Source organism: Pyxicephalus adspersus, chromosome 11 (genome assembly GCF_032062135.1).
Source record: "Pyxicephalus adspersus chromosome 11, UCB_Pads_2.0, whole genome shotgun sequence".
NCBI lineage: Eukaryota > Metazoa > Chordata > Amphibia > Anura > Pyxicephalidae > Pyxicephalus > Pyxicephalus adspersus.
Window position 1 is genome coordinate 12,955,360 of NC_092868.1, and position 16,890 is coordinate 12,972,249.

At 35.8% G+C, this 16,890-nt stretch overlaps 1 protein-coding gene across 1 annotated transcript in view; it reads left to right on the forward strand.

The window, feature by feature from the left end:
* GRIN2D (glutamate ionotropic receptor NMDA type subunit 2D) overlaps positions 1 to 16,890 on the forward strand; it is a 182,330-nt gene that overhangs the window by 57,691 nt on the left and 107,749 nt on the right. Inside the window, exon 4 of the mRNA XM_072426809.1 lies at positions 6,319 to 6,530. Within this exon, the coding sequence (XP_072282910.1) occupies positions 6,319 to 6,530 (212 nt within the window). The remainder of the gene's footprint in view (positions 1 to 6,318; positions 6,531 to 16,890) is intronic.

Consider the following 16,890-nt stretch of genomic DNA (forward strand, 5'->3'; position numbering starts at 1 on the left):
TAACACTCTCCATATATCTCCGGAGGAAGCCAAAAGGGCTAGACACATCGATATAAGAGACGTTTAAACTATTACCTTCACTTTTTATATATTTAGCCAGGAACCCTGTATGTGTAGTTAATGGGTCTATTTATTTAATGAAGCCTTAATGCAGGGGTGGCAAACTTTGGCCCACGGGCCAAATCTGGCCCTCAAAGTCCTTTTGTTTGGCCCCTTAAAGAGTTTTGAAAATGAATTGCATCTGGTCCTCCCGCCCGCCACTACTAGCGAGTGATGCTACTACTACAATTCCCGGCATCACTCGCGTCTATAGAGCAGCGGCCTGTTTAGATCTATAGACGCAAGTAATGCCAGAATTGTAGTCTTAGCATCACTCTTGTCTATTGAACAGCTCTCTGTCTATGCATGGCTCCTCATTGGGCTGTTCTATAGTCGCAAGTAATGGCGGGAATTGTAGTCTCAGCATCACTCGCATCTATGGAACAGCTCTCTTCCTATGCATAGCTCCACATTTGGCTGTTCCTGTCTTCTTCTTCAGTTGTCTTGTGTTTAACAATATTAGTCACTTTCAGCACCGGAGAGGTTTATCTACATGTTTTGGAAAAAGAAGGTAAGGCTGGAGTTCAACTCTAATTATAACTTCCGACACCCATAACTTTGAAGGTCAGCCATGGTAGAAAGATGAATAATTTGAATGGTAAAGTTGCAGCTGCAGAAGAATGCAGTGTGGAATGTGGGGGCAGACATGCTAGAGAAGACTTGAAAGACTTGAGACGGGCTGTCAGAAAACATGATGCAAATAAAGGGAAGGGGATGGAAGAACAAACGCAGAATGAAGTGTGGGTGGTATGGGTACATTATGCAGGGTATGTGGTGTGGATGATTGGAAATGGTTAAATGAAGAGCTGTGACATAATGAAATGCAGAGTTGTGGCTGCCAAAAAAGTTCCTGCAAATATTATATAGAGAACTGGTGAAAGCTATACCAAACACTGGGGACAGGTTACCATTGAAATTTTATTCAGAAGGCTACAAATAGAGAAAGAGGCATAAGATTTTTTTCCTCAATAAAATGTAAAAACAATTCATAGGCCTTTTTCTCTATTATAGGCTTGTTCCAGATTGAATGTTAAGCAATACCTTTTTGTTTCCATATGAAAATGTTTTATATTTATTGAGAAGGAAAAATTTCCTCAATTTTTTCTATAAATTTCCCCCGACTTGGTATAAGTTTTTAATTTCGGCCTTCTGTGTATTTGAGTCTGACACCCCTGCCTTAATGGGATAGACCACTAGTAACCATTGTATTTGTTACTCATTGTTACTCTTGCGAATTTATCACTACAATATAATTTTGTTCAAAAACAGCTTTCTCTTTAGAGCTGTATTTTCTTTACAATCATATATTGTATTTTGTACCTTTATACTGCATCCTGTTGTAAAGTGCAGCATATGCATATGGTCCAGCATATGTTGAAGATGTGTGGTCTTTTTAAAACATTGGGCCTTATTTATTAAAGATACACTTTCATGAATGAACCTGGGTGATCCACCAAACCTTGAATGCATCTGGTCTAAAATTGAAAACATTTGCTAACAAATAGCAAATGACTTTGGAAATTTTAGGTTTGCTGGATAACCCAGGTTCACCGTTGAAAGTGTATCCTCTCCAGTCTTGGAAAGCTTTAATGAATCAGGCCCATTGTGTGAATCAATCTCACCATGTCAAGATCATTATCTTCTTCACACATGTGAAGCTGAGCCGACAAATAGTCTGACCCAGCTCTGTCTTCTTTTTGAGCTCTTAGAAATAGTAGATTTAAAAAATAAGTGTTTTTAGGATGTGGGCAGAAACCCAATAAATCCAACACAACCACAGAAGAACATACAAAATTTCTGCAGCTTTGTATTGCTTTTTCCAGGAATTGCTATTTAAAGCTGCACATGCAGGGGATGCAACAGAGCCCAGAGCTTTTGTTTCATATGCAGCCACTGTGCAAATTCACCTAGATGCTGGTGGTAATCTGCCATTTATGCAATACTTCACTGTAAGACTGTTTTGTGAGCAAGACATTCTTAATGGCGCCCATCATCAGTCATCCACAAAAGAAACTGCAGACATCCAAAGGCATTTTTGACATGCATATTCATATAACTGAAAGCTCTGGAAAATATGTTCTTTCACTCCCTATTTCAGAAACACAATAGACGTTTAAAGAATGACTCTACAAAATCAAGCAAATTCCTAACTTAGACAAGTGCCACCAGAACCGATGCCCCATTGGGTCACTAGGACAAATAGAGAAGGTGAATTTTCATGGTGGGCATACAAATAGACATAACAACATGACACGTTTTAACCCATCTCAAAACTAAAAAACATTATGGCTTCAAATACACTGTATTAATGTAAAGGGCATTCTACATGTGGATAAATGACTGTGAATTATAAAACACTCATAGACCAGTGGAAAAAAAAATATATAAAACCAATTTTCAACCTCCTCTGCTAAATGTGATAACTGACATTTGGCATATTTCGAGTCCTCATGACATATCATCATATTTGTACAATGCTGCCAGTTCTCACAGCTAGCACCAATATAATTGCTGACCTACTCATCCATTACTATCATAGACTTGGAGAGTTTTCAGGCAGACTACCGGAGTCATATTAGTAGATGTAAATGCCATCATATACCCCAGTATTATTTTCAGGGGTTGCAAATTAGCAGCATGATTCCAGGTTTCAAATTAATCTTATGCTGAAAGAGAACAGCATTTGTAGTGAACTACAATTAGCAAACTATTTCCAAAATAAATATTTTATCTTTATAGTCCACATGTTGTTGTGGTCCACAGTTAATATGCAGCACATTCCCGGGTCTTTATTCCTCCATTAGTTAAATCAGATCTATTATCATATTTTTTATTTATATAAGAGGATAAATAACCCTTTTATATAGAAAAAGGTATGTGTTTTTTTAGCCTTTTTTTTTTACATTTGAAGGGGTGACCCAATCCCTTCTGTCTTTACTGCCGCGGCAGTAAAGACTAAATGGGAACCCCGCTGCTGGGGGCTCCTTCCATGCACGCCCAATCTGGAATGTTAAAAAAGTTCCAATCTCACACACAATGAGATCAGAACTTTTCTTTTTACGTTTTTCTGAGGGCACGCCATCTGATCTTGTGCAATGTGAGATCAGGTGACAAAGGAAGAAGAACCCAGATAAAAAAGGATGAAGATGGCAGCGCCCAATGTCCAACCCACACCAGAAAAAAGAGGGAAGATAAAGATTGGTATGTGAAGAGTTGCCAATGACCCATCTAGAAGAAAGCCCCATTCAGCTACTAAGTAGAAGTTATTATTCTATATATTGATTGTCTTGTTATTATTCTATATATTGATTGATCCAGACTGAAATACCATAGCCAGGTCTGTTCAAGACAAAACAAGGGAGTCTCACCCTCAGTTTTTATTTACTTTTACAATTTATAAGAAATGAATGGTTCTTTTTTATGAAATCACAATTTTTTTTTTTTTTTTATATAATTTTTGAAAAGTGATTTTTAGATCAGATACTAAGGGATTGAGTTTTTTATCAGCATTTTCTTTTTTTCTTTGTCTCCAACAGAATCACCAGAAACAATTGGTATTCATATACATCTATGGGCTTAGCTACAAATCAGTATTCTGTGCAATTGTACCAGAGATAAAAATGGTCAATGAGATTGACCATTTTGTATTGGCTTTTGATCTTTGTATGCAAACAGCAGCTACAGAGTATATTGGCTTAATTTCAAGTCAGTGATATGTGTATGTTAAGTACATACGCATGTCAATTTTTTTGGCATCTCATTAACCATTTCTAGGCAGCAATTGTAGTGATTTAATTGCTAGTTCATAGTCTGTCTAGAACATATCAATATTTATGAAAACAATTTTGAAAACGTGAAGAATTATTTGACCATAGTGAAATAAACTGATAATGATGTAAAATAGTGGTAGTAGCACTTTCCCCCCAAGACATTTTACTAAGAAAGACCTTAGAAACATCTAAATCACCGTTCCAGGTGCATCATCTTGTACAGTGTACTGTAGGACAATTTTATTTATATGCATTAACAATTTTAGAAATGGCTGTGAAGTCAGCAAGGATGTCTAAACAGTCTTAAAACCAGGAGAAAAAAATTCTTCTCTGTGGAATATTGCATATTGACATTGTGGCATTTATCGTTTCTGCCTTTCATTTAATTTATGAGTTGTCTCATATCCTAATACTAAGTAAATTGAAAATACAACATTTAGTCATAGAAAACTGATTTACTTCTGTCACTTTTTTAAAGAAAAAATGATCCATTGAGATTTTGACCTATAGCAGAAAATGAAACGTGCCAGAAGCTTACCCGCAACTGGGGGTCCACACAGTGCATTCCCCTTTGGGACACACAAACGCCTTTTTGTCTGGGATTCTTTTTTTATTTTGCATTGAAGCTGTCATACTTTGGACTGTTGAGTTGCCTGAGGGTGGAGCTCAGTGTCACATATTCAGTTTCTTTCAATCCTGCAGAATTTTTAAAAGAATCTTCCCTACTAGTAAATAAAGACTTAAAATATGGAGTGATGCTTTATATCTTTCAAATTTGGCAATAATAAAAAATATCCAATAACAAAAAATGACCACTCCCTATTTTGTATTTTTTTTTTATTATTATTTAAACACTACTGTAGTTTCTTTGTCATACTTCAATGTTAATTCTACAGAACTAACTCATGTTAGATGAAGATGAGATAGTTGAAAACAAACCTTGAATACAAACAGCAAAAAACAAGATCTGCAAATTCCTTTTTAGTTACTGTAATGTAAAGTCACTTATTTTAAGTTACTCTAATGCAGTGTTTGTCAACCATTTTTTCAATATAGGGGAACCGTTGAAATAACTTTTAATTCTTACGGGACCTCCTACTTTATTAACCTCCCTAGCGGTTCATTTCTTTCCGGTTTTATATGTCTAAAAGTGGTAAATTGTTTTTCATGAAATTTTTTTTACAGTATATTATAATAGTATGAGTATAATAAAGTTTGAAACACAAAATCATTTAAAAAAAAATCTACCGTATTTTTCGGACCATAAGACGAAAAACAAGAAAAAAAAAAATTGATTTGATTTCCCCTGAGATCCAGCGTGCGGCATTCATCAAATCAATCGGCGCCGCCTTCGGACCATAAGACGCACCCTGATTTTCCCCCCACTTTAGGAGGAAAAAAAGTGCGTCTTATGGTCCGAAAAATACGGTATATATTTAAAAAAATTTTTTATTTTTTTAAATTTAAAAAAAAATACACATTATACTCATACTATTATATATACTGTAAAATAAATGTTCTTGAAAACAATGTACTGCTTTTACACATAAAAATCCAGTGTATTGCATTCAATACAGTTTTTTTGTATTGAATGCAATACGAATGGATTTTGAATTTCCCGCCCCGCCCCGCCCCACCCCACCGGCAACTCCCGGGTGACTCATCCGATGCAGAAGCAGGAAGAAGGAAGAAGAAAGAAGACAGAGATTGTGGCGCTGGACGGCGCAGGACGCCGGCAGATCAGGTAAGCGCTCTATTTACTATTACCTTCCCATAGGTTTACATACCCCGAGTCACACTCGGGGTTACCTCTAGGGAGGTTAACTATATCTGCAGATCACAGTATATTAGAATGGTGGCCAGTGGGAAGAATGCTGTCAAGTGAAACAAATGTCATCATTCCAAGTAGTCACTGATGTCACTAATCTAACCTGAGAAGCACAAATGCTTATTGCTCAAGGAACCCCTAGCGATCTCAGAAGGATCCCTAGGGTTGCATAGAATTCTGGTTGAGAAACACTGATCCAATGTTTTCATAAAGCCCTGCAATTCTGGTTAGTAGGTTGTCCTTTCCTGAGAGCAGGATATGTCTCGTCACATAATGCTGGGTGACCAAAAAGCCTTTCACCGGACCTGAGCAGCGTGTGACATTGGGCCTAATTGATTAAAGTTCTCCAGGACTAGAAGAGATAGACTCATCATGGAGATCCAGGAATAGATTTTTTAAAAAAATCATTTGCTATTATATGGCAGATGTTTCCAATCTCTAGGTCTTAGAGAGCTTCGATAAATCAGGCCCATTGCATAAATCTAATGCTGATGTAGACACTGACTTTGAGAAAGGTATTATTTAAATAGGCAATTTGAGTAGATTTTATTTATTACTGTTTATTTAAAAAATTACCTTAAATAAAAGAATCAATTAAAATGTGTCTTTTTATGGGCCTAGGTTGGAATCTGGGAACATGGTGACCTGAGGATGAAATACCCAGTGTGGTCTCGTTATGGAAAGTTTTTGCAGCCTGTGGATGATGATCAACATCTAACTGTGGCGACACTAGAAGAGCGACCATTTGTAATAGTTGAAGGGGTGGATCCGGCTACTGGAACCTGCATCAGAGACTCTGTGCCCTGCCGGAAGCAGCTCAACAAGACAGACAAGTACAGTATATATTCAATATGTGTTTTATATGTGATATCCATAAAACAGCTGAGAACATTACACAATTGCGTAAAAATGGTGTGCTATGTATGTACCTTAACTTATTTTAGTTTATTTTACTATTTGAGGTATAATTTGTAGTTCCTGTGCCTTCTCACTTTATCAAATACAAAATACCCAGTCAGATATTTGTGAAATGACAACAGGAAACAAAAAGCCCTGCACTAGCCAGGAACGATAAGGGAGCAATGGTACTGGACTGGGTACAGCCAAATTGTGGTGAAGGTGTCAGGTGAACCAAAATGCAATACTATGAACCACTGAATTTCTTATTATAAATGGGTTCTTGTTCAATACACTAATATATTAGCATATTTATAAGGATGACTTCCTCACTCATAACCTGATCACATGCAAGGCTCCAAGTCTTTTCTAGAGTTGCCCCGACTATCTGGAATGTTCTACCTCATCCAATTCAGCTTGCTTTTACTTTCTGTTTCCTTAAAAGAGCACTCGAAACCAATTTTTTCAAACTCACCTACCTGTGTTCTACTGTCTCTTAAAACCTTCACTACTTTCCACCAACCCTAATCCCCTCTTCTATTGTATGCTATTTTCCCATCTTTTTGATTGTAAGCTCTTTACAATCCTCTTTTCCTCCTGTGCCACTGTCTGTATCTGTCCGTCATTTGCAACCACCCCTACTTAATGTACAGCGCTACGTAATATGTTGACGCAATATAAATACTGTTTAATAATAATATTAACCTTCTTAAGAAGTGCATTGATCACATTAAAAGTCATTTAAACCAGAAAGATTTTCCTGTAGTGAATGTTTGATAAATATCCCAGACACTGCTTTAAGTAGAAAAATTCCATGATAATTTATTTTTGCTAACATTGTTGCCTCAAAAATAGAGAATACATATACTTACCCTAACAAACTTCTAAAAAGATTGCTGTAGTGGCAAATTATAAGGGAAGTGTTGAATGTACAAATCTGCATGATTATGATTGCCATCATTATGCAGAATGTCACAGGGGACTACATAGCACTGATATATTAAAGCAGGGAATGAAGTAAAGGGAAGGCAAACATTTGCACTTATTGTTATTTGGCAAGTATTTGCGTAGATTTTTGCACCTATAACTCTAAGCTTAGAATGCTTACAGTTGGGGGTGGGGGCAAAGTAAGTTATGTGCACAATGGGATTGTTTTAGATTGTCTGCCATTACAGCTACAATCAGTGGCCCTAATTCAATAAAGCTCTTCAAGATTGGAGAGATTCACTTACATTAGTGAAGCTGGGTGATCCAGCAAACCTGGACTCGATTTCCTAAAAGTAATTTGCTATTTGTTAGCAATTGTTTTCCATCCTGGATCAGATCCATTCCAGGTTTGCTGGATCGCCCAGCTTCATTGATGAAAATGTATTCTCTCCTGTCTTGGAGAGCTTTAATAAATCAAGCCCATTGTCTTTTCATTGCTCTCTTTGTTATTGACTTACCGCAAGTATGCAGGTTATGAGTTCTGACTTCACTCGGACTTTGGTTGCTGGTCAGTGACTTAGGAAACATTGAAGCCACAGACAGCCATGAAAACAGCATTTGTGACATAGGTAAAGCCTTCTTTTGAGTGTCTACTATAATTGACTAGTGTAGGTACAACCAGGGGAAAATTTCAGCCACAGACTCTCCTGTGTGTTGGGGCAGATCTATTCAGGTAAGTATCTTCCTCTGGGAAGATGGTGGTGGTCATTGGAATAGGCCAAAATGATAACTTCTTCTGAAAGTACAGTCATACTTTACTTTATAAGTCTGATTTAACACAATTTATAATATAAAATTTAGCTTTCACTGTTGCTGAATATTTAAAATAGCAATTTCAACCCACGTTTTACCCACAAATTTTAATTTTAGTGTTATTATATTTGTCCAGAACAGGAGAAGAATTCAAGCACAGATTAGCAGATAAAACAAAACTGGTTAGTGCTAACAACACAGCAATAATTAAGTGAAGTGGACCATAGGAAATTCATTCATCTGTATTTATCTCAAATCTGGTAAAATTAAAATGATATAAAGACTTTTAAACTACTAGATCCAGCCCTGGAAAATATGAGAAATGGATGTTTATAAAAAAAAATATACATATACAGTAGGCAGAATAAAGAAGTGCCTGGACTAACAATCTAAAAAGGCAAGGAAAGTAAAATGCATTTCAGATCAGTTTGGAACACATTTCAGATGCATTCACATTTTCATGAGGGGATAAAAGCAAGGTTTGGCAATACAGGGCAAAAGCTACAATACAAGTATGCATTAACGCAATTCAAATTTCAGCAGGTAATATAACTGAATCATAGCAGGTGATTATATTCACTATATTTAGAGCTGGTTACATTCAATAGTTCCAAGAATCCCTGTGTATCTCTTAACTTTACCTTTAGTTAGAATCAATTAATAAAATATACTGATGACAAACTAACTTTTCCAAATTCAGGATATTTTGGTGCTTAATGCAAGTTTATAGCTGAATACCTTATTCCAAGTAAATAAATACTTGACTTGAGTAGAATAGACGTCTGCCTTAAACCCTCACTTACCATTCCCATCCTCTTTTTAAACTTTTCCACCATATAAAAGAACACACCACACCATAACCTGGATTAAATTACTCTTATATCCGTTTATTAAAACTTCAGCTGTAGAAAATTTATCATAATAGCATATACTTTAACATGGCACAATGTGCCCCACCAAACCTACTTTTATATATATGTAACCTAACAACATACTACCTAACTCCCTGGTTGAAGATCCTTGAAGACATATAACCAATCTGCCATCCTGCCAGGGGTCTGCCTCCTAATTTCTTGTTCACAGCCGATCAGCACTGCCCCAGGAATAACGTGCCCTATCCTAGAGTCCCTACACTTGACATGGGACCTTCAAGGACCTCCACCGCCATAAAGAACAAAACAAAAAAGGAAGAAAAACAGGGAGGGTGGGGGTAGCCCTCTATGTTCCATCTCTGTTTTAAAGTTGTCCCAATCACCTCTTGACCTTCCATAACTTCACCCAATCACCTCATGAATCCCCACCTCCTGTTCACCCTTCCACTCAGTCATGCCGACCTTCTACCTAGCTCTTTGTTAGTCCTGCTCCAGATCTCCATTTACAAACCAAAGTGAATGAATAGTTTAATATAAAATTTTACAAATCCTTGTTTGTAAAAAAAAAATGCAAAGGAACCCATATATAAATTATCCTAGCATTGAGTTTGCACTGGAAGAATATGTGTTACAAGGCTATAGAAGGTCTATGTTTCCAAGCTTTAAGCTATTTAGCAATGGAAGAATCGGTAAAAAAATATATGCTCTGACAAAGTCATTATTGTGCCTCTAATTTGTTGAGCCATTAGTGGGAGCCAGGTTTTAAATGTGGCGGAGGGTCAGAGTGCATTAGCTAATTAGCATACTGGTTATTTTAATGTGCAACATTTTTTTCCTTCCAAATCGATTGGTTTTATCCCCTGAAACATTTACGCTAAAAAAATATATATAGCTATAAAAAACTATAATATTGTATAGCATGGAGACATTGCAGTTTCAAGAAAAACAATGTAAGTACACCAATCAAAAAAAAAAAAATAACATGTTTGGGAAATGCCATAAAGCTGTATGCAATGATTATTTTTATTTAATAAAAAGCGGCATAAAAGTCCTCCTTAGGGTTTCATCTAGACCCCTAGCAAGGCAGTAATCTTAAGTGGTCATGAAAGGGAGGATAGCAAGAGTATCCTCCTTACTAAACCATACTAAGTCCCCCACCCCAACATTGCAGAGTAAAGGAAAAAACCCTTTGCCCATGAATGTGAAGTTTTGTTAGGAGGAATTATTAGGAACATTCACCTCATCATGTTGAGGAATAAGTACAGGTACAGTTCCTAGTTGCTTTTTTTTTATTTTATTTTTCTTGTGAATAAATGTATGGATAGCACCCACTGACTCAAGTTAAAAAAAATTTCCTTCAATTCACTTACAAATCCCATTTTCTTTACATTTGTTTAACTTGAAGCATGTTGCCATATGTGACACCCCCACCCCCCAACAATTTTGGTGAAAATACTACAATTAGTGACTTTGCAACTGGCAATAAAGAAAGATAATTAAATTAAAAACAAATATTTTTTTAGGTTATTTGACAAATTTAAATTGAATCTGGGTCATTTTTTTTTATCTCTAGCAAGCAATGCTAATATTTCAATAAAGTATTGAAGAGTGACCTCTAATCATTGCTATACCTTAGCATTGTAGTACAAAGCAGTATGTTATGCTTCTGTAAAAATTCTGCTTACTGTATTTGTAAAAAAAAACAAAAAGCATTTTACATTGTATTCAATGGTAACAGGTTTAAGGTACAATTTATGTTTTCATGTGTTTTAAGTCACATATCCGTACAGTAAAGATCTGTGCATGACTTTGTTATTATGGTATTAGCGAGATCAGAGAAGTCCGAGCACTCACATATGACTAAGAAGGAAAAAGGTATTTACTTTTTTTTTTAGCAGCAGTTATAGATCAGCACAGACAACAAGAATAAAACTCATGCCAAAATACAATTACATTAGGATAAAAAGTGTCAACTGATTTGATAGTGATCACTTACTGTAAAAGCATGGTTGCATTTTTTTGACTACCTCATTAGATGTTTAATCCCTGTATTTTTTTATCCTTTTGGGTCAATGAACCTTTAAAGTCTGCATGCAACAGCCAAATATTGGCAGGTTGTCCATGCCTTATTATCATGATTAACAATATTAATTGTTGATTCTAAAATAGGTTTTATAACAGGTTTAAATATTAGACATTGAATCAGACCATAAACATCATTTGCTTTAATTATGAACTTTGTCTTCGAGTCATCTATATTAATTTTGAGCATCTCCTTTGTTTTTATTTCTGCTGAAGGGCCTGTTCCACTCTGGGATCATTAAGCACCAAAGACATTAAATATGTAGAACTTATATGTAGAATTTATGGAGGAGCCTTTCTTGTACACAAACCTCACTCATTGGGGGCAGAGAAACAGTTTTTATTGTTGACTTATAAGCAAAAGTCATAGATGTACGATTCCTTGTAAAATATAAAGTTCAAATGCATCTGCTTTTGGTGTCTACAAATGCTTTAACGTAATCTGTTTCACACAATTACTTTCCGGAAAACATTACAGTAGCAAATCAATATCAGATGACTAGATATTTTTAGATCACACTTTTTGTAAGCCACTGGAATTTATAATCTGCCTTTCCCACATTGTTCTCTATTACTATAGAATTCCCTATTATAGAAAATTGACAATTTTTTTCATCATTACTATAGTTAAATAGCTGCTCCAAGGACTCTATTTATAAAACATGGAATCTGACATTCCCTCAAACATTACCTGGTGGGAATCAATTACTGCTGTTGAAACACCTTGACCTGGTTGATTCCCATATGAGAATTCCTAAAGTAATGTCTGATTCCATTTCATAAACAAATTACAAATTAATACATTTTGAAAACAATTTTCATAACTAGATTGATCATTTTTTCAAAATGCCCCTGGGCCAATCTTTGATTTCTTTATAGTCATTCTGTGCAGTGACACTTTGCTTATCCAGCTTTATCCTTTTGTATGTCATGCAGTTTATAGATTGCAATCTGGGTGTTTCTTGTTAGACTTTGCAGGGTAGAGTTTGGAATTTCTGCCCAAAATTCCTGAATAGGTTGCTTGGTATATTCAGGCATTGCCAGGTGTAAAGCAAAAGCATGGGTCAGGTGGGTACCCCATGTGTATTTTTATTAGTCTGAATTAAAATAAAGGTAAAATACTAATAGCTTGCTGAGAAAAAAAAGTGCAGAAGCATGATAAAAACCATATTAGTTATGTACAGCACATGTACAGTACAATAATTATTAGTTTAGTATAGAGCATGGTTAAAATCCTTGTCAAGTTTTTTTGCCAGTTTGTCTCAAGATACAAAATCAAATGAGATAAAAATCCAAAGTAAACTTTTTTCATACTGCTGTCATTGAAACTAATGCCCCAAATTTTTACATTTTATACATTTTTCTCTTCCAAAGATTTTGGTTACCCAGATAATCAAAAAGATGATTTTCACAGGTGAGAAAACAGGGAAAAATTAAACCCAAAATGGGTATTAAACTATACCCAGACTCAAACGCTAATATTAATTTTGCAAATGCTCCATCCAAAAGCTAATTTATGTTAGAGAACCCTGCATATACTTTGCAACAGCTACTTTTACCCCACCCCAAACATCCCTACTAGTAAGAATGAACAAAAAACATAAAGGAGCAGACCAGACTCAGGGTAAGGATTTAGATGTTTTTCACTGCAGAAATATTATTTAAATTGTAATCTGAAATTCAGGTTGTTGGGAGGAATCCAGAATTAAACCCACAGTGTTTTGGTGGGAGCAAACCAAATATTCTAATTTATTAAAAAAAAAAATCATGTGCTTTCAAATGTGAAAAATGTAGTTACTGTTGTTTAATCATATAGACACTCATCATAAGTATGTTCTGTGTATTTTACCTCACAACCACCAATAAAACTAGACTTTACAGACAGAATGTACAATTCTAGAGCAAGTTTAAATCTAATTGGTGAAACAGATGGCCTTTGTACTGATACATTGGCCTTGATTTATTAAAGCTTTCTAAGGCTGGAAAAGATACACTTTCATCAGTGAAGCTGGGTGATACAGAAAACATGAAATCTGGGCCAGGATTCATCAAATAGCAAATGACTTTGAAGAAATAAATTTCAAGTTTGCTGGATCGCACAGCTTCCCTGATAAAAAGTGTATCCTCTCCATGCCTTGGAGAGCTTTAATAAATCAGGTCCATTGCCACAAGTTGTCCTTAGACACATTAAAATACTAAATCAATTTGAATGTTATTCTTTGTGAAGGGTTACCTGCTCTGACTTTGTTCTACTACAGATTGATTCCATGCCTGGACTGCTTTAAAATGACCTTGCTCTTTAGTATCTATTGAAATGAATATGGTATATGTAAAAATTCAATAGGACCTCAAAATAACTATTGACAGAGAAATCATGAGACATAATGGCCCATACTCCATTCTGCTAATCAATATAGTAACATGGCAGCTAATAATTTCTACCTTGTAGAAAAATGAAGATAATTTAGGCAAAATCAAACCATAACTAGGAATTATTAAAAAAAAAAAGGCGGGCGACATGGCCGTTGTTATATATAATTTCATTAGAGGAATCTCTTATCTGTACTAAAGAAAAATCATTTTAAGGTTTATTATTAATATTACATCACTATTATTAATATTAACCAGTATTTATATAGCGCGAACATCTTATGCAGCAATTTACAAAGTCCCTTGTCATATCACTAACTGTCCCTCAAAGGTGCTTACAATCTAATTCATAGTCATATGTCATTAACAATTTTTTGAGAGAAAAGAATGAGTGATCTAAAAATGTACAGTATGCTAATGTTTTTTTGTCTATGTAGACTTTCATACGCATAAATGTAATTTTGGGAGGCTTTATTTGTACATTTTGCCACTGATCTGCTTTGCAGTGGTAATTGATGGTTCTGCTTAACCTTAAAAGTGCAAGGGTTTAATTCCATTTTGCCTGGAGGACAATATCTCTCTTATTCCCAAGCTTGGGAAAGACCCTTTCCTTTGATCTAACTTTCATTTGATCTCTCTTATCTAAGTCAATAAAAAATTGAGGCAATATGCTATCAAACAGTACTTCCTCCAGTTGATTCACCTGGATCAGCTGGGACTTAGCAAGTGGCGCAAAGTTAGGGACAATACTCTAAAAACTCTTTTCCTAATTCATCATGCACAAACACACCGCAATAGACACAAAAAAAGCATAGGACCAGCTGGCCTGTTCTTAAACATACTGTTATGCAATTGGATTTAGGCCCTAATTTCCTAATCATTGACCGTGGCCTGGGTTTAGACATAACAGATCACCTTCTCCTAGATTTGTTATTTGAAATGGCACTAAAAATGGCTGCCAAAAATGCCTTCAAAAAAGCTCATCTATGTATTCGTTTTACCATTAGGATAAAGAAATCTGTGGTATTGCCCACTGCTTACTGATTAGATTTAGAGTAATGGAAAACACAATATTTGTAATGTCATGGTAAATTCTGGTTAGACACTTTTCCAGGCTTTCAAGTGCTTGGTGGGGATCGCTTTTATTTTTCATTCATTGGTAAAAGAGGAAGGGAGTGGTCACATACTTGCTACTTATGGTAGTAAGCTAAGTGGCAAAAAAGCCAGCATGGTATGAAGCAAAAATCAGTATGACGCTCATTTTTAACCTCCCTAGCGGTAACCCCGAATGTGACTCGGGGTAGAAAAAAGTTGCTGAAAGTGGTAACCCTGAGTCACACTCCGGGTAGGTAACCCTATGGGAAGTAATAGTAAATACAGCCTTACCTGATCCGCCGGCGTCCCGCGTCGTCCATTGCCACGATCTCTGTCCTCTTCCTTCTTCCTCTGGCCGGCTTCTGCACCCGATGAGTCACCGGGGAGTTCCTGGTGACGTTGGTGTGTGTGTACGTTGCCGGCAGGGCAGGGAGGGAAATTCAAAATTCAATACAAAATAACTGTATTGAATGCAGTACATTGGATTTATATGTGTAAAAGCAGTACATCGTTTTCAAGAACATTTATTTTACAGTATATGTATTAGTATAAGTATAATATGTATTTTTTTTAAAAAAAATTTTAAATATATAGATTTTTTAATTTATTTAGTTTATTTTTTTTTTACATGATTTTGTGTGAAAAACAATGTACCGCTTTTAGACATAAAAAAACTGGAAAGAAATGAACCGCTAGGGAGGTTAAAAGACCCCCTCAATACCAAAGGGAATATGGACTGGTGTCAGCATAGCCAGAGACCACACACTAGCTGCACCTTTTTATTAGGTATTTCAGACTTCATGCCTATTGTAATTGTTTTTCTAGCCTTAGCCCTCCCCCTTATCACCAATTTACCGATTGTGGCTAATAAATGTGCAGTGCTTTTTTCGAAGGCATGTAATAAAATACTAAATATTTATGCTGACATTCATTTTAGATTAACCATTTCATTTTTTGTTATTAATTTTCCCAAAAACGCTGTGACTTCTTGTTTTTCCAATATATAGCTCAAATTATTAGACAAGCTAATTGTCCTACAGATCCTTACATAGGCTTTTCATGTATAATGAAGGCGACTGCAGAGATAACCTGACAGAGTGTCTTGGCCATTAGCCTACTATATTTTCATTTATTCAGTGAACATAACAACCTGCCCTAACTGATAAGGTTTAATTACCGTCTCTGCCGTAATGTGACCTCTAAAATCTTAACATGGGACTACTTAGCCTTAGCGTATGTTTCCAAAATAATTACAATAAATTAAAAACATAAGAGCCTACACAGATCTTCGTTTTTATACCTTGGCCTCCTCCAGTCTAGAACACAAGAACTTCAGCTGAGGTAATGGCTCATAAAATTAACTAATTTCATATTCCCTGTTTATCAACGAAAACTATTCAATTTATATAGGGATGAGTTTGTGGAGCCTGAGTGTATAGGAAGTGGGGGCTTCAAAATGCATAACATTCCATTTCCTTGCAGCTGTGGCCTTTCAGAGGTTTGTGGCCGTGCACAACTTCAAAGGGTACCCTAAAACCAGCCCTAAATGTGTTTCTTTTCTTTCTTTTTATCATCAAAGAACACTTTTTATCACAAAGAACATCAACAAAACTGCAGAAAGCGTTGGCATGAAAAAAAAGACCTAGTAAATATCTAATTGTATTGTTGGTTAGAACATTGTGGAATTGGACCCCACTGAGGTTTCAACTTCTTCTTTTGCCCCGTTGAGCATTGTTGCAAAGTCAGAGTAAATCTAAAATTGTGAGTTTTCACTGCATCTGGAATAGAGATAACATTTTTCAATAGGGACACATGATCTTTTGAAGATTCACATTTCATTATGTGTTCTATTTTAGGTGAAACTCTCCCCAATTGGACACAGGTAGTGGTTTTCTTTGGCTTAGAGGGGTTTTCTGTGGCTTAGATATAATGATGTATTTTAACCTTGTAACATTAAACTTACATACAATAATACATTAATATAGTCAGGATTACCAATTTTCATTATTTGTCATAGGGTTGGGGCAATCAAACTAGACAGCAAATCCAGAGAGGATTTTAGCAGTGGAGGTTGTTTAACGTCTTGTAGCCCGACACGTTTCCCCTATTGGCTTCTACAGTGGTATATAGACGTGTA